Source organism: Xiphophorus maculatus, chromosome 10 (assembly GCF_002775205.1).
Source record: "Xiphophorus maculatus strain JP 163 A chromosome 10, X_maculatus-5.0-male, whole genome shotgun sequence".
NCBI classification, from domain to species: Eukaryota; Metazoa; Chordata; class Actinopteri; order Cyprinodontiformes; family Poeciliidae; genus Xiphophorus; species Xiphophorus maculatus.
In genome coordinates, this window is record NC_036452.1 from 1,649,409 (window position 1) to 1,669,056 (window position 19,648).

Consider the following 19,648-nt stretch of genomic DNA (forward strand, 5'->3'; position numbering starts at 1 on the left):
CCCAGTGGAAAGTTCGACTTCGGATGGTTTTCCTGTGGATTTATCTGACTGGAAAGTCGGAATTTTCAAGTTCAGGATCTGAAACACCGGAAAGAAACAAAGGAAACGGAAATCCGGCGGCCATTCGCCTCCAGCCTGCGTCACCGGTAAGGACGCCTGTCTTCTCCATCAGTTGTACCAAAATATTCATCATTTCCGATTTTAGAGAACTTGGTTCAGCAGTAAACCTTTCTTGTAAGACGTTTGGATCTTTTTCATAACGTATTCAGCTCTACAGGAGATCGCAGCAGTTGTTCATTTTGTCTTTAATCGCAGTTCTGAGTTTCTGCTGTTGGGAAATAAGTTTTTTAACCGGATTGGATTAAAAAATAAAGACGGTAAGAAGTGAAACTGATGCTTCATGGTGATGTTAGTGACTTCAGTTCACAGCAGAGGCCCGGTTTGTTCACCGGTTAAACCACCGTTAGCCTTTGACGGTTATTAGCACCAGCTAGTGCTAGCTACGTTTAGCATTCACACTTTGACCTAAGAACTGACCGGAAGTCAAAATAGAGAAGCGGTATTTAAAGTAATATGATAAATTATGTGTGCGGTTTATTAATTTTTTTTATGAAGTATCTTTACTCTTGAGTAAAATTTCTGGATCCATTGTGAGGAACTTTAACCAAAAACTCACCAGAGACAAACCTGCAGTTTTTGTTCGTTTAATAAGTTTTATTTTGAAAATAATTGATTTGCAAGTTTTTTTTCTTTTGCAGTGTTTTATTTTTTCATTATTTACATAAATTATTTTTATTTTGATCTTTGAAATATCAACATTTCCACATAACTTTATACTTTGTCTGAATTTTAAAATACTAAATATTTAATGTTTTGATCCATTAATTAGTACTTGAATCGCCTTTTTACTAAATACTTTTACTTTTACTTGAGTAAAAAGATGCTATAAATATGCATAAGTAGTGCCACCATCTTCTGGCGAGACTTTTATGCAATATTCAGGTTTTTAGATGAACCTGTGAATAAGTTCTCAGAATCGCTCCATTAGCAAAACTCTGGAGGCAGAAGTAGAAAATAAATGCATGGATCATTCAGCTTGACCTAAATATTTCTCATTTTGTAAACCAGGTCACAGGTTATTCTTTCCAACTCACTGTTGGTTAGAAATGACTAATTCTTACCCAGTATTTGGGTTAATAACCTGGTTTTATGCTGACCCGTTAACCAGCACTGTCTGACTCTGGTTGGCAAAGTAAACCTGTAATCTACAAAATGCAACAATAAAAACAAACTTATTTTTATTTTACGAATACCTCAAAGCTTCTTAAAGACCACAAAGTCATCGAATCTGAACAGGAAGTGAATAAATGAGCAGGAAACATTTGACAGGATGAATTTAACTGATTGATGGAGGAACTCAAATAATGAGGGAGGGATGTTGAAATAGAGGAGAGGAGAGGAGAGGATGAATCCTGCTGGAGAGAGAGAGAGAGAGAGAGGATGTGTGCAACAGAGAGAGAGAGAGAGAGCAGCTTCGGTGGAGCAGAGAGGAGTTGAAAGAGTGTGTGTGAAGGAAACGCTGCACAGCTCAGGATGCTCCCTAGAAGATGAGAAAATGTGATCTAAAGCACTTTTTCCTCCTCGTCTCTCAGATCCTGCTCCGGTTTTTCCCTCTTTCTGTGTTTCATCAAGACGAAGGTTGAGGACCAGGAAGGAGCGCTGCGACCCGACCAAAAGGTATTTACTTTATTTCTGCTCATTTACGCCTTTAATCAGCTGGAGTTCACAGCGAATGCAAAAGATTCAGGATGAAAACAAGAGAAAGTTATTCTGGAAGCAGAAACGGAGAGTACAGGAGCTGCTCATGTCGTCCCACGGGGTCACATGTTTCACATGTTTCACATGTTTAATGGAGGTGAGGAGGAAGAGCAAAGTGGGGCACGCTGGGGGTGATCACACAGAAAACTCTGCATTATTACTGGGTTTCACTCCAGAACCTCCCCACTAAACACCAGTCGGTTCTACTGGACCCACTGGGCGGTGTCGCTGGATCAATCCCACAGAAATGAGTCTTTATTCTTCTGGATTTGACTTTACAGCCGTAATTAAATCCCTGGTGACGAGTCAGGAGTTTGCATCATGTTCGTTATGAATCATAACTGAGTTTTCATTCAACACAAATTAGGTTCTGACCCGACAGCAGAAAAAGGAAAGGAATGTGGAAGCACATTATACGCTCACTAAGGTTCTGCTCTGACGCTTGTTTTCAGCGAAAAAAACACAAAAGTTTCTATTATTTTACATAAAATTTGTAATATAAAGAACATTAGCTGAAGCTGTGGTGATTCCTGTTCTGGTCCCCAGAAAATGTTCATAGAGGAGGCAAAATCAAAAAGAGGTTTTCAATCTAAACCGAATTTTATTCTGGTAAAAAAAAGTATAGTTGAGAGGAAAAAGTGTTGGAACTGGGAGGTGAGACGAACCAAACGGGAACTCATCAACACCTCCTGCCTGCTTGCAGCTTGCAGCACGTCAGCTGCTGGAAAAGGTGGAAACCTCTCACACGTCTGCAGAGACGAACCGCGCGTTCACACCGACCCGACCGGTCCCAGGCCCGGCAGAACCGACCCGGTTACGCCGCCGCTCTGCAGCGTTTCATCCTGTGACGCATAATTGACTGAACTTCTCAGGAGCCAAAGCAAAATGAGCAATACTTTAACAGCACAGCCTCTGCTGGACAATTGGACCGTAGGGAATTAATTTGGGAAATGCAGCAAACAAAGTGGGCAATTTGGAGCCGAGTGAGCAGAGAGAGATTAATGGCTTCCTCACAACACAGAACAATTGATCAGAACGGAGCAAACAGAACCAGGAGAAGACGGGAGGTTCAATGAGACGTTTGGCAACGTTAAGTTCAGTCCGCTTTAACCGACTCCAGTCCGCTTTAACCCACTCCAGTCCGCTTTAACCGACTCCAGTCCGCTTTAACCGACTCCAGTCCGCTTTAACCCACTCCAGTCCGCTTTAACCCACTCCAGTCCGCTTTAACCCACTCCAGTCCGCTTTAACCCACTCCAGTCCGCTTTAACCCACTCCAGTCCGCTTTAACCCACTCCAGTCCGCTTTAACCGACTCCAGTCCGCTTTAACCGACTCCAGTCCGCTTTAACCGACTCCAGTCCGCTTTAACCGACTCCAGTCCGCTTTAACCCGACTCCAGTCCGCTTTAACCCACTCCAGTCCGCTTTAACCCACTCCAGTCCGCTTTAACCGACTCCAGTCCGCTTTAACCGACTCCAGTCCGCTTAACCCGACTCCAGTCCGCTTTAACCCACTCCAGTCCGCTTTAACCCACTCCAGTCCGCTTTAACCGACTCCAGTCCGCTTTAACCGACTCCAGTCCGCTTTAACCTACTCCAGTCCGCTTTAACCGACTCCAGTCCGCTTTAACCGACTCCAGTCCCCTTTAACCGACTCCAGTCCGCTTTAACCGACTCCAGTCCGCTTTAACCGACTCCAGTCCGCTTTAACCCGACTCCAGTCCGCTTTAACCGACTCCAGTCCGCTTTAACCGACTCCAGTCCGCTTTAACCTACTCCAGTCCGCTTTAACCCAACTCCAGTCCGCTTTAACCCGACTCCAGTCCGCTTTAACCCGACTCCAGTCCGCTTTAACCCGACTCCAGTCCGCTTTAACCCGACTCCAGTCCGCTTTAACCCGACTCCAGTCCGCTTTAACCCGACTCCAGTCCGCTTTAACCCGACTCCAGTCTGCTTGCCTTGAAATTCCAGTTTGTTTGGGGAGGTGTGAATGCTAATTGAACTCTAATCTGAACTCTAGTCTGCTTACATATATCAACTTTATTTTGGTAAATTTACAACATTACAAAAAAGAAAACAAATTAAAAGACCATTTTACAAACTAATAATTTACCAAAAGAGGAACTGGGTACTTCCTTACCCTATTCATATACTAGCCAGCAAGCTTCAATATTTAATACTGGAGGCCTCTCCAACAGCAGGAAATGGACTACAGCGCAGGGCATTCTGGGTAAGTACAACCAAAGCTAACATGTTAGCCGAGCACTAGCAGCAGAAATGGCTCCTGGTCTTCAGCCAAAGACTAAAGAGAAAAATCTGACGCCTCCATCTTGTTTCCATCTGGTGAAGAAGGAAGTTGCTCTCAGTGTCTTCAGAGGTTTTTCTGTCGTTTCCTTCAGTGGTTCTTGGTGCAGCGCCCCCACAGGCCAGGAGGGGAACAGGTTGGTTTGACTCAGAACCACAGCAGCTGGAGGTGGAGCAGATGATGAAGTTTTGAACCGAAATCTACCGCACTATCTGGTGTGAAATCTTCCTGATCAGACGTAGAAGAGCACATCGCCCCAGAGGAATCTGTGGTTTGTGATTTCCACCACAGCAGCCTTGGTGTTTCCCCTGCAGTCTGTCGTCTGGCTGCCTCGGCCTGTTTCTGCATCGCAGCAGAGACCAGCAGTTGATAACCAGATGCCGTGTCCTCCACCAATTCTCCCGAGTTTGAAGACATCATGGCGTCCAGCTGAGGAGACGTTTCCCTGACGGCTCTGTGCTGCAGGGTTCCGGCTCCGGTCCGATCGCTGCAGCTAGAAAACATGCAAGAACCACAGAAATGTTCCTATATCAGACCCACAGGAGCAGTAAGCCGGAGGCAGAGTGCAGCCACAATACTGATTGTCACGCACAAAATATATCATATATCAGGCTGTAATTTATGGAAAACATTGCAGAAAATGTGCAGAAAGGAAAAAGTATTACTTCACCTGATTAAACAATCTGCAGAGTAAATATTTTTTTATTGTAGCGGTTTTGTTATGATCTTGGAGCTGCATGCTTTATATTATTGCATATGGAAAAGTGTGAAGCCTTTTTCTGTTGGACCGTTTTAAAGTGAAAGTTGAATGTTTTCGGATGAAACTCGTTGACATGGAAGGTGGATGATCTGTAACGAGTCCTGCTGACACGCTGCTGCCGTGTCTAACAGCTTCCATTAGCCACTTGTTGGCGTCTGTCCCTCCGCGTTACCGTTAAGTCTCCGGACAGGGAAGGTAAGTGAAGCTGTCACTGGTGGACACGCTGTAGGTGTGTGTCTGTGTGTGTGTGTGTGTGTGTGTGTCTGTGTGTGTGTGTGTGTCTGGCTGGTCTGTCGGCTGCTTTGTTCTTACATTCGGTTTGATGTTTTGTGGGATAAAATCAGGATCTGAAACTCCATGTTCTTCATTTGTTGTTATAAAGATGATGCTGACCTTTGAACTCTGTTTAAAGGAGACTTTAACGCACTTCCTGTCACATAATTTTGTGTTCAGTAAAATTAAAATATTTGCTAACTCATTAAAAACTTGGAAAAATAGAATTTAATATTCATAGCCTTTGAATAGGCCTAGACAATAAATCATAGTAGTATATCTCACAATTGACATGTGATCAATATTAATAGATAATACATTTTATAGAATATTCACTGAACTCTGATCCAGAACTGCACGGCATTCTGGGAGCTTTAAACAGAGGAAAGACAGAGGTTTAGCTCTAAACCTCTCATGGCTAGCTAAGGTTGGTGGAATCAACTAACTCACGCTTTCCTTGGTTGCCTAGCAACAGCCTGCTGGGTAACAGGGAGTTTTAAATTGCCCTCCAACTTCGGTTGCCTAGCAACAGCCTGTTGAGTAGCTTGGGCAGCAGCAGTTTCAAGTTTCCCCACTTTGTCCCAAAACTGCTAAAAAATAAAAAAACAACAGCGTGAAATGAAAACGGGATAAAACAGGAAACATGATGTCACCAGTTTGGCAATATTTCAGATATTTAAAACAAAAAAACTAATCAATGATTATCTATATCGACTAATACAAAACTTTTATTGTGAAAGGTTTTCCTGCCATATTGTCTTTTGAACTTTGTAATATTTGTCACATTACAACCACATAATAATGTTTTAGTGGGACTTTATGTGATTTAACATCATTATGAAGCAAAAGAACATAAATACATGATTTTCACATTTTCTTTGAAAAACTAAATCTGTAAAGTGCGTCTTGCAGTTCGTCAACTTGTAGAATAATTTTTTCAGCAGAAAAAATTACTTATAAATTACTTATCACTTATAACCAGGTAAAATGTTTTATAAGTGAAATAATCTGCCAGTGGAACTAGAACTATTTAATATTATTCACTAGAAACAAGTTCCTGTTTTCTGCTGAAGTTACCTGTTAGTGCAACTGAACTAGACAGTAAATACTGGGTCAGATTTAGTGTTTTGCAGTTCATTGATGCGTTTTCTTCCTCTGAATCTGTATTTGGGACACATTCATAGGAAACTTGTAAACATGATGCAAAGCGGCTTCATTTCCCTTCTATAGATCCAAAGTAAACGATAAAAGCGAGTGTGATGAGCGCTGATTGGGTGTTTCTGCTCCGGAGCTGCAGGACCCATGTTTACATGCAGCGCTGCGTTAAAATGGAGCGAGGGACGTTGGATCATAAATCTGTGTTGCTCTCAGGTCTCTGGGCCCTTCCAGCCCAGTTTAGCCTAAGCGAGGCCCTCAGTGCACATCCAACCTGACCCAATTAAATCCAGAGTAAAGAGGAACCATAGCCGACTTTGATCAGATGCAAACCAAACTCAGGGAAACTCTGATGCAGCTTCACGATGATTTCATCTCAACGCTTCTGACAAACATGAAAAAGCCTGAAAGCTGCATTAGCAGTCAGTTTCCGGAGGTGGCAGCATGATTGTTGGACCGTTTTAAAATGAAAGTTGAATGTTTTCCACTTCCCTTGGTGAGGGAAGTGGAAAACATTCAACTTTGTTGAACCCTTGGTGAGGGAAGTGGCTTCTCTGTGGCGTGAAGCTTCGTAGATGAATCAACGGGAACTGAGATGAAAGCAGCGGATATTAATGGGTGAAAATGATTTTATTTACCCACTTAGCTGGTGATTAGCATGGTTAGCTGTGGTTGGTCTGTGTTTGATGAGACGTTCAGAGGAAACGGATTGGACTGTTTGGACAGATAAATCCACTGGTTCCTTTGTGAATTCACCAGTAAACTGAATAAAACCCAAATATTTCTCCTGATTTGGCCAAATATTGGTTTGGTTACAGATCAGAAACATGCAGCAGATTAATAGGCTAAGAAAAAAGTTTATTATTACAGTTTGACTTTATTTCTGTAATTTTTATTGTCACATGACTTTATTCTGGTAAAATTACAACTTCATTCTCAGATTATCATGAGATACAACTTAATTCTCATAATATGATTTTATTTTCGTGATATAAATAAAAGTAATACTACCACTTTATTCTTGTTATTTTGACTTTATTCTCTGAGGTTTTTTTGTGTTTTTACAACTTTATTTTTGTGATATAACTTTATTTCCACATCACAACTTTATTCTGCTATTTTATAACTTTATTTTCATGTTATTACAACTTTATTGTCTTACGACCTTTTTCTGGTTAAATTTGACTTTATTAACTTTATAGTTTCATAATATATTTTTGGGATATTAGGACTTTATTTTTGTAAAAAAAAAAGTGTAGTCATACGACTTTATTCTGGTAATATTTTAACTGTCATGTTATTTTATTCTCATATTACAAATTTATTCTGATAGTAGGACTTAGTTTCTGTTTGACTTTATTCTCATTCTATACTTTTGTTATATTACGACTTAATTCTTGTAATGTGACTATTTTTGTAATCTAATTTTATTGTTATAAGCCTTCTGTTAATACTTTTATTCTGGGAATATTAGGACTTTATTCTTGTGTTGTTTCAACTTTATTGTCGTACGAGTTTATTCTTATGATAACTTTATTCTGGTAATATTACCACTTTCATATAATTTTGACTTTAATGTTGTACAACTTTTTTCTCAATATTGTGACTATTTTCATAATATTTTATTTTGGTGACATAACTTTACTGTACAACTTTATTCTGGTATTTTCCGACTTTATTCTCATACTATTGCAAATTTATTATCGTCTGACTTTTGTGTTTGTTAAATTTGACTTTATTCTTGTAATCTAAATAAAAGTCGTAGCCTAGCCGTAATACTGAATTGTAGGAATGCGAATCGTTGAGAGTTCAGTGATGAAACATGAGAAAATTCACAAACAGAATTTTGAACGGTGAAAACTTTCAGGTTTTAGTTATGTTACAAAATTATTCATAATCTTTAAATTTTAAAGTCACATTTTGTCGCATTACAACCTCGGACTGAAGCGAAAGGCTGATTGCGTGTAATACTGCGTCAGAGCGCCCCCCCCAGGCCGATGGTTAGCGTAGCATCGTTCATATGGCGGTGCCTCGGTCCGCCCCGGGTCGGAGTGTTTTCGCGCTGCAGGCGCTCCAAACGCGGCGGACGGCTGCAGACCCAGTCAAACGCAGCGAAGATGGAGGACAGATCTTGGCCGCTCCACTTTTGCAGGATGTAAAAGTGGGACAATCTGTTCCTTGGATGATCTCCAATTCTACTTTCCGGGGACCGATACACTGAAAATATATCTATACACAAGCTCTGTCCTACATTAGAGGAGAGTGAGGGAGAGACTGACGGAGAGAAGTGACAAGTTAAAGGTCTTTATGGCGCATTGTGCTGGGCTGAAGGCGCAGACAGGCAGCGTAATGTTTCACAGATCATTCAATGAAAGGAAAGCAGATATTACTTTACATTAAATTACTTTACCTCAGTTTGACCTCTATGTGGGGAAGATAAAGAACTGCGACATGCAGAAACAGGAAGTCGAGTCATTGTTGATCTTTTTATGAACCAGTGATGTCCAAAGTTTTTGCCATTAGAGCCAAAAATGTCAAGATAAAATTACTTAAGGGCCACATTTAGTTCTTTATTAAAACTGAACTGTCTTTAGACATTTTTAAAAATCTATTCAATAATATACTAACTAGACAATATTTTCATAAAGCATAGAAGTTTCATTTTTGTAGAAGAGGAATTTCTACAAAATGGTAGAAATTCCTACAAACTTTTGAAATTTCTACAAGTTGTTGATCTAATTCAGCCAACAGTAACTGAATTAGATCAATCGTTATTGATGTAATTCAACCAATAATGGCTGAATTAGATCAGGTTATTTTCCTCTGATAAATATTATTCACAAACTACCTCCATTCCTTCTTCCAGGCGGCCATGTTTGTTTACTCTCGTTTCCTGTCTGACGTCTGAATTTCGGTGATTCGGTCCTGCAAACATTTTAAGTTTGCAGGACTTTAACTACCACTGTGTGTTTTGGTTGGATGGGACTGAATCTGAGCCTCAGCCAGAGGCTGAATACCTGCTACATGTGGGCCTGTTCAGGGTTTATGAGAGCAGTAGCTTATCAAATTAAACACAACGGCGCCATAAGGAGCAGCAGTGGTGATAATTCAGGCACATAGAAGAAGTTTACTTTTGGCTGAGAAGCTGATGATGATGTTCAGGGACCAACAGCTGGGATGGAGATGCTGTCGCTGCAGAGAAAAGCAGCTAAATTAGGACAAATGAAGTCCTGCTTCTATGATTTCTGAGGGAAGTATTTCAGGAGGTTAATTACCCCAGTTATTATAGTTTCCACACAACTTATTCCTTCCTTTTCTGATGTTACAGTTTCATTTGGCCTTCACTCTCACCTTCCTTTCTGCTGCTGTAATCCTCTTTCTGCTTGAATCTGACTACTTTGCTTTATGCAAACTAAACTCATGTTTCTCTCCTGTGATTCCTCCCATCACTTTTACATCCCAATTAGTTTCTTCTGGCTGCTCTCTGCCGCTCCCTGGCCTGACTTGCGAATGCTCGACTCTGTTCAATATTTAATGAGTCTTTGTTCATAAATCAGCCGCCTCTATTCCCTCCTGGGCAGCGTGAATGATGGCATTAAAAACCAGAGTGTTAACAAGCCATTCTTAGTCAGCTTTTCATGAAGCTTTTGCCAGAAATTTGATGCCTTTTAAAAATCCAAATCATAATCACAGAAATCCAAAAGGGATTTTCAATGAAAAAGTTCCTTTTTTGCTGTATATATCTCATCAAGACATTTTGGTGGTAATATCGCATCTATATTATTCTAATATTATGACTTTATTCTCGTAATAAAAAAAAAAATCTTAGCATGGCCGTAATTTCTGTCAGAGCCATTAAGACCACAACCCAATTTCAACATTATATTTTATATTATTTACATTGTTTGTCTTGTTTCATTTTGTTCGTGTTTTTATTGTTTTAAATAATTATTTCAAACTAGAGAAACTGTAAGAGGAAACAGAACTGCTGTCTTCACCCCCTTCAAAATAAGAGCATGAATGTAAACATCTTAACGACTTGAAGAATTCGTAACATTCAATAATCAAAACTTCAACACCTGAAACACTTCATTCACCTGAAAGTTTACAAAACAAGCTATCTGTAATTTATCTGTAAAATGTTTACCTAGGGGATTTACAGATTACAGATTTACAGACAAAGATTTTTTTTTAATCTTAAATGTGAAATGTTTTGTTTTTTTTGCACAATTTTGGCCAACTTCTTCCATCCTTACCAGTAAGTGTGGAGGATAATGTAACAACCAGTAGCCATGCAGAGCCAGGAAGAGGAACCATATAACCTGTGATGTGTACCAACATGATTGTTGGACAGTGTTAACTTTCAGTGAAGTTGCTAAGTGCTGAGAGGATTAGCTACAACTGTGGCCACTGATGAAGAGCAACGGTAAAATATTTATTTAAATCCCCGTTTGAGGAGTTTTATTAGACCCAATCACCTATCAAGCATACAGTGGATCCCAAAGGTGTAAGAGCAAAATCTTACACCAATTACTAAATTAGTTAATTATTTCAATAATTGATTCATTATGAATAATCATTTCAGCCCTAGCTGATACTAAATTAGTTTTATTTTATTAACTTACAGTTTAAAGTGAACATGTTGACATAAAAGTTTATTTTACAATGAGCAGCTGAGCATCAATCAACCATCCATAGATGCATCAATGTTGTGTTTAATGAATATGAATACAGCACTGTACTAAATCAGTATACGTCATTATACCTTAGTAGAATATTATATTATATTTTTAAAAGTAAAAATTGATCTTCTCTCTTTGGTTTCCTTCAGGAGATAATTCCTCAGATGGAAATGCATCATTTTGTTTGTTTATTCTGACTTTGTTTTTTTTTTTAAATCTCTGTTCCTCTCAAATTATTAATGCTATCTCTTTTAACAAAACTTTTTTGAAAATGAAAATTAAAATGTCTCATAAATGTTTTATTTTAAGTATGTGCTTACGTTTGCCACCAGGTTTATTTTTTTCCATTTCATCTCCCATCAGATTTTTTGTTTCTGTTGAATTTAACAGGACAATTATCAAATTAAAGGTGGGAAAAGTTTTTAAATAATTCATCAAGGTCTAACTTTTTAATATTTCAGTCTGGGGTTTACACCATTGAGCCGCTGGCTGTCATTTCCTCTCAGCTCAGCGTTGTTGGACGAGCCAAAAACCTAATGAAGGTTAACAAAGCAAAGTCACAGAATCATCGTCATCTTCAGCAGGACTTCCTCCGCCGCCGCTCATCGCCAGTGGCAGCGATCAGCGTCTGAATGACTTAGATCGCTGTCCTGATTCCAGTTGTGTCTCTGCGGGATCCATCCGTCCATCTGCGCTTTCTGATACGGCTGGATTCAGAGTGTCGGCCTGCCAGTCACATACTGGGAGATCCCCGGCGTTTCTCTTCACCAGCCAGCCGGCCGTCGGCGCCGATCCAGACGGCGCCGACAACGAAAATACTGCACCCGGACCAAAGAGAAACCAGGACACGACACGAGCAGGCACCAGGATGTGAAATGGGATGTGCAGTGAGCCAAAAGCTGCTTCACATCCTGCCTGTTGCATCTTGTAATCAATTTCTCCCCAACATTTTCTATCTGGGTTGAGTTAACAGGAAGACATCCGAGTCCTTGATCCACAACCGCCTGGTATGTCAGCACGGATATTTCCCCGTCATGTCCTGAGGACAGAATATCGTCTCCTGATTGTGGAGAGTTCAGGTCGCATGCCGGACTTCATCAGCTGAAATGGAATAAAATATTTCCAAAAGCTGCAATTTAGCAAAAACAGGTTTACACTGAATAAACAGAAAAATAATGAGTGCAGCATGTCTTCTGATCCATCCATCACGTTTATTTGTAGAGCATATTTCAGCAACAAATATGCTCAAAGGTTTTTGCATCATATAAACACAAGTCAGAAAAACATCAACCAGTCACCAACTGAGAAACCAACAACAAACATCACATTTTGTCCAGTCCCACCAACAAAATCATTAATATCCATCAATATGTCGGTCAGTGTTCCAGTGATGTGCAGCTTTAACCAGCTGGTTTTAATCTGGATTTAAAGGAACTCAGTGTTTCGGCTGTTTTGCGGTTTTCTGGTTTGTTCTAGATTTGTGGTGCATAGGAGCTGCATGCTTTAATTCAAACATAGTTAAAATGTCATCATTTATATAATCCAAGTATATTCGGAGTCTTTGTGGACAGTGAGGCTGTATACTGGAAAGATCTCCAGTAGCAGTCAGTCTGGCAATGACTTTGAATAAGCCTCTGACTGAAGACTGTTGCTGTATGAGAATCTGATGACTGTCCTGACATGCTGAGAGTGTAACATCCAGACAGCAGAGACCTCCATTACGTCCTGAGATATTCACCACAGACTATCAGACTGTAGGGTTCCACCTCTCGTCTAAACTGAGGGATGCTAGCTGCCAGCACCGCTAGCACGGCCAGCTGTATTCAGGTTGCTATGGGAACGGCCAAAAACCAAAACACACAGCAGTTTCTCACTTCAGGCAGGATAAGTCTTACATGGACAAATGATTAGAAAACATGGCCGAAACCGCAGTGGCTGGACTTTACTTGGAATACTGAAGCCATTTTGTTCACAAGATCATCAGTTCTCAAGTTGAGTTGAGTAAATAAAACAAACGGATCGATACCTTCAGTTTACAGTTTGTGTTGAAAACTGTAAACTTTCATAAAAACATAATTCATAGTTGGTGTGCAAAGGGCAGATAAAATGCAACAATTTCTACCCATCTTGGTCTGAATTAGCAGTCATTTTGACTGCAGGGAATTTAGTTCAACAGCAGGGGGCGCAATGGGAAGAAAGGCATTCCCATAGTATGCTGCTGTCACAATTGTTCCACAATTGGGATGTTAGGTGTGTTCAAAGTGACTTCAGTGAATTGCATTTAGGGGTATCAGAGTAAAGGTGGCTTAATCCAGTTTATTACACATTTTTTAAAATTTTATTACTAACGAATATTGAAAACTTCCCGTTCACATAACTGTACTTTGTCCAGCACATTAAATCATTATGAAATACACTGAGGTTCGAAGTTGTAATGTGACAAATGCTCAAGTTTTGCAAGGCTGTGTAAACGGCGTTATTTATACTGAGTGGCAGCAAAAATACTTTATTTTACTTTACATAATGTTTCTACTTCCGTTACAGACGTCCTGATCGTTATTGTGAAGCTGCCCAGACTTTGACTCATTTTTCTTTCCTTTAGAAACTTTTATGTAGATTTTCTCATGTGGTTTGAAATAAGCAGGAAGGGGAGCGAAGAAACCTTCACTTAGACCAAAGGTTCCCAAAGTGGGGGTTTGAGCCCCTGCAGGGGTCGCGAGAGACTAAGTGCAGGGTCTCGAAATTATTTTCAGATTCATAGTGACTCATAGCAACACTTGTAAAAACATTGCTAAAGGGTTGATAGATTTTCCATGTTGAGATGACTTCCTGGATGCGGAGCTTCAGAAAGACCAGGAACTTTTAAAGAGACAGAGGTACCATAGTTACTCGATTTTGCTATAAAGTGGAACTACAGTATGTCCCTGGAAAACACATAATACTTCCCCTTTACATGAATGGAGGGAAATAATTATGTATATTTTTAGGGGGTTGCCGGGTTGCCGGTAGGGGTCACCAGGTTGCCGGTAGGGGGTCATTAGAGTTTTGGCCGAAGGAAAAGTGGAAGTCAGGATTTTGTTTCCTTCCAGGGACAGAATGACCTTGGCTGAAACCGTTCCATAGAATATAATGAATATCATCAGATGTTTATTTTCCATTTGGTTTCTCCATTACCACCAAGCAGGAATGATCTTGACCTCGTGTGATGCCAGATTGCACATCCACCTCACTCTCTTCTGCAAAGAACCTGTGATGCAAATTCAGAGTTTATATTTAGCCTGTCTTCCATCAGCCTGCTGCTCCCCAGTGCATTCCTACTGGCTAAATGTGAAATGTGGACCAGCTCTGTGCTACTTCACATGTGGACTTATTAACATTGCCACTGGCTAGTTTTGCTACTATTGCTCTTGTCTTTTCCATGTTTGATTTACACCGTTGCTAATTTTGTTGACTTTATGTTGTTTGTGAATGAGGAGCCGAAGTTGACTCAGTTTTCTGCCTGTTTTCCACAGCATGTTCCCACGGACGGAGCCGCTCTCATGGGACAGCCATGTTTTGTCCCCATGACAGCTAGATCACTCAGCCCTCTCTGCAGTGACCACCTGCACAGCAAAGGATGCTGGGAAATAATGAGCATTTTTATTCCAGTCAGGACGACAAAGATGGGGAGGATGAGGAAGAAGAAGAAGAGCAAAGGCGAGGAAGTGACGAAGGCCTGTGGAGCAGGGAGAACGGAGGACTAGAAGGACTGGGGGGGAAGGAAATGATCGGCGGACGCCAGGCCTGGGAAGGGAAGGGCGGTGAGGCGGTGAAACCGGCGGCCATTGTGGTCGGCAGACAGAGAATGGACCGACCGCTGAGACCCGGTAACCTGGACAACCGGGGCATTGCCCACATGTCCAATCAGGCACAAACGCATCACCACGCTGCCAACAAGCTGCAGCAGCAACACCTCATAGCGGCAAAACGGCGAGCGCTGATGGAGCGCAGCATGACCGCCATGGCGCCTCGTGAGGATGCCTTCCTGACTATGATGGTGTTCCGCATCGGGATCCCTGACATCAAACAGACAGTAAGTGCATCAGAACCAAAACGGGTCCAAAACAACGAGGGATCCACCAATCCACTTTTTCACTTCTGATACTGATATACCGATCCGATACCAAGAAACAGCTGAACTGACATAAGACGATTCTTTTTTTAAGCATAGAATGTGAACAATACATCAATAACATCTGCTGCAATAAACACATAATATCAATAGATAATACAGCTGATAGAATATTCAATATATATATAATAATCAAGGTTGGTGGAATCAACTAACTCATTCATTCTTTGGTTACCTAGCAACAACCTGCTGGGTCAATTTCCCCCTGACTTTGGTTACCTAGCAACAATCTGTTGAGTAACTTGCGCAGCAGCAGTTTAAGGTTTCACCACTGTGCCTCATTATTGTGGAGTGAAAATTGTTGATAAAACAGCAAAGGTCACACCACCAATTTTTAATATTTCAGAAATTTAAAACAAAAGAGCTGATCAATAATTATCAATATTGACTTATATTAAACACATCGTGATAAGTTTTTCAGCCATCATGTTCATCTAACAGACATAAATGTACTGAACTACAAATTTATTTCATAACTTCACCAGTACAGCACTTAAATACATGAATAGCTTCACAAGCTTCTCAGGCTTGGTCAAACATGAAAACAAGACAACTTTAATTTTTTTCATTCAGTGTAATTAGGAATATAACAGCAAATGTAAAATAAATAAGAAATAAACTTACAAGAACAACAGGTTGAATACCTTGGTCAAACATGTAAACAAACTGCAACAATTAGTCATTCTAATCTAATAAAATAAATAATAAAGCATGATGTCACTCAGAGCATAAAACATAGAAATAGAATGAATAGATCTGCCCTCATGGATCAGGCATATTGTTATTGATATCTAGAATTTTTTTTGATATTGGGACTGATACAGATATTAATATTGGATCGGTGTATCTTTAAAACAAAAAACTGAGTTCAATAAAGACGTGTTAAAAGTTTGGTCTTGTCACAAGCAGGCCGCTGACTGGAGGTCTTTCCAAAAGAGGAAGTAGTTCAAGCCGAGTCTCTCTGGTATTACTGCCTCAGAGAAAGATTCAGTTTAATTTGACACTATAACAAATATTAATATAGCTGCTGCACAGTAATATTCATCAGACACATTAACATCCCATCATTTAAAAGACAAAAACAAACCTGTGAAAATTCAGATCATTTAGTACAGGAGGACAAAAACTTGTTAATGTTTAGTTTGACAAAAATCCCACATTTAGCAGAGTTGCATAAATATTGGCACTAGCAAGTATTTGTTCTTTATGTTCATCAGATTTTTAAAGGATTTTTAAAAATTGGTAATCCATGACCAGTCATCATTTGATGGGATACATCCATCCGTCCATCGGTTGGTTAGGATTACCCAAATAATTTTAATAATTTCCAGAAAACAAAGACAGAGAAATATTCTGATAATTTTTATCTCTTTGTTAAAGAAAAGAAAGTAATTCTTTACACCAGTTGTGTAAACATTAAAAAGCAAATGGAAAGCAGAGCAAACCTCAGCAGCAGAGAAGAAGTGACTCCATCAGTCAACATGGCAATGTTGGAACCTGCGTGGGTCACTCACAGCCAATTAGCTCCCACATCTGGAGTTAGCATCACTTCACACTTCCTGCAGCTGGTAGCAGGTGAGAACTGGCAAACCCACACACAAGCAGCAGCAAGGTGATGAAACCCCACCCACTCTGCTTCCAACTCCCTCAACATGCCCAACGTTCTTTATGTCAGCTAATCTGCCCTCAATATAACAGTAATTGCTAATTATCTAATAGGGTTTTAATGAGTTTGGGAAAAGCCAAGGAGTGAGAAACATGCAGAGGGTTTCTGTTGTTCTTCAGTCTACATATATGCCTGAAGAAAAGGCAGGAAGGAAAAGCTGCACTCCAATTAGATTACAGTGCTGCAGAAGGTGTCACTGTGACATCCAGGCTGCGCCATAACTACGGGCCATCAGAAGTAAACACACACCGTCCCCACAAACACACTTTACCTCATTCATACACACACCGTCCCCACAAACACACTTTACCTCATTCATACACACACCGTCCCCACAAACACACTTTACCTCATTCATACACACACAGGCTCAGGTACGTCACCGCATACCTCCAAGGGACTTGGGAGGCATCGCTACGGCAACGGCTGCCTGCCTCCACTAATGAAACTGTTGCCATGCCAATAGATTTGGCCATACTATGAGAGTGATGCTGAGCTGTGCAGTTTTACCTACAGAACTGATGAAGCAGAACAGCTGCGAGGGTCTGCCCACCAGACGGCAAGTTAGGATCAACTTAGATTTAACAAAAAGGGATTGATCTGAGAAATTTTCTGAAAATCTTGGAAATGACCCACTTTGGAAAGTTTCAGATTTGCTAGAAATAGCTAAGAAATGTTGAGATGAATATTTCTAGGATACACGAGAAAATTTGAGTTTGAAAAATCAAAAATTTGCAAAAAAAGAAAAAACCTAAAATTTTGAGATTCTGAGAATTTTATTTACAGAAATCTTGGAACTTTCTGAGTTTGAAAAGTCAAACATTTACTAGAAAAAAACTGACATTTTTTCAAGAAAAGAAACTTGGAACTTAATGAGTTCAGGCAGAAAACAGGAAACATCCGAGGCCAGAAAAAAACAATGAGATATTTTCTACAGCAGTTTGTTGTTTTCCTTGTAGGAGTTGGTGTTAATTTGACACTTTCTACACAGAGCAAACGATAAACATTCATATCTGCTCCTCTTTATTCTAACACTGTAATAAGTGTAGTGTGAAAATAAAAAACTTCACTGCACCAAACAAAAGGATGACAGCAGTTATTTTATAGAAATATTGTATGGTTGTTAATTATTTAAATCGCATTAAATTCTGCAGAGATAATATTCTCTTTCATTCATCACAAGCCGTCATGATGATTCACACATTTACACATCAGTAGTTAACAACAGCATAACAACTATGGACACATTTATGTTTAAATAAATTATATTATTTATATTATTATTATATTATGTTTAACAATATTTAGTGTGGAAGAAACTGACTGAAATATAATAAATAAATAAAGTAAAGTGAAATTAAATTAAAGAAAACAAGATATATTGAGATAAGATGTATTAAGATAAATAACATACCAGAATAAAGTAAAGATAATAAAATTTGATTAAGTTCCATTTAATGAATAAAAGGTGGATAAACACCACTAAATGTAGGTCAAGTAGGTCAGTCTGTTACAGTAACACGTTTCCAGGCTGGATTCATCTGACCACAGCAGCAGTAGATTGGCTGATTTAAACACCTGCTCTACTGATGATCTGGCAGAGTTGGTTTGTGGGTCAGTTTTGTTTCAAACTGAACCAAAACACTGAATTCTGCAGCACATCTACATGTTAAGGTTGTCAGAGTCAAGCTAGCATTACTGACCTACTTCTCTCTCTGATTTTTTAAAATTAAAACTTTTTCCTGACCTGATCTGGTTGTCATAGTGATGACAATAGCAAAGCACTGCGTCCCATTTTCTTTTTTATATCGTGTACATTTTTAGCACCTTGTGTTGACAACTTAACAGTTAAAACCAACACAAGTCATCATCAGCAACCAGCTTTTTACACACATGACGTCACATTGCACCATGTCTATAAAACTGAACCCCTCCACTGTGTGTGTGTGTGTGTGTGTGTGTGTGTGTGTGTGTGTGTGTGTGTGTGTGTGTCAGCGGTGCCTCCAGTTTGACCAGGACTGCACCGTGTGGAGCGCCAAGCAGCAGATCGTCTGTTCGCTTGGCGAGTCCCTGTGGGACGTCTACAACTACGGACTCTTCCAGCCGGCTGGAGAAGGACGAGATGCCAAATTCCTGGAGGAGGAGCGCCCCCTACGGGACTATGCACGCACCTTTGAGAAAGGGGTTCCCTACCTCGAGGTAGGGACTTAGGTTACTCATAACCAAAAATTGTAGACGACCAAAAAAAGTATTTGGTAAAAAGTCTACGCAAGTACTGAGTAACTGTACAAATTATCAATCATTTAGTATTGAAAAATTACATCAGCAGATGGACCAAAACATATTTATTTGGAAATTTTGGTATTTTAAGGACCAAAATAAAATTGGCTTATATGAATAATGACATAAATACAAAATAAAATCAGGGTTTTAAAAAACAATTATTTAAATATTTCTTTAAAGGTTTTATATTTCTTTCAATATGAAATTTAGGAAAAACTGCAGGTATGTCTGGTGAATTTTTAGTTACAGTGGGTACATGATCCAGATATTTACTCAAGTAAGAATAGCAATGCTTCATAATAAGGTAACTCAAGTACAAGTAAAAAGTTCAGCGTAGTTAGTTATGGAAGGTTGTCCAGGTTTTTGCATGATGTTCCTTTTCTCAAATGTTGCATTAGTTTCCTTTTCTTATTGTTAAATCTTGACCTCTGACCTTAGTTGAGGTAGTGAGTGAAACTTTAGATGAATGAAAATTATTCTTTTAATTGACAAAAAGCACGCTTTAATATAATAAGCCATAAATTATTTGATACA

At 39.7% G+C, this 19,648-nt stretch overlaps 1 protein-coding gene across 7 annotated transcripts in view; it reads left to right on the forward strand.

Annotated features, from left to right (window-relative positions):
• The first annotated feature begins 1,567 nt into the window (after positions 1–1,567).
• Positions 1,568–19,648, forward strand: part of LOC102217931 (SH3 and multiple ankyrin repeat domains protein 1-like) — a 52,831-nt gene continuing 34,750 nt past the window's right edge. For 6 of the 7 annotated variants that reach the window (XR_002753350.1, XR_002753351.1, XR_002753349.1 and 3 more), the window contains exons 1-3: positions 1,568–1,737; positions 14,507–15,066; positions 18,827–19,030. Coding sequence is in view for 4 of the 7 variants with exons in the window: in XM_023340392.1 (XP_023196160.1) it covers positions 14,611–15,066; positions 18,827–19,030 (660 nt within the window). In the remaining 3 variants the exon portion in view is untranslated. The remainder of the gene's footprint in view (positions 1,738–14,506; positions 15,067–18,826; positions 19,031–19,648) is intronic. The other variant, XM_014470331.2, reaches the window with a different exon arrangement.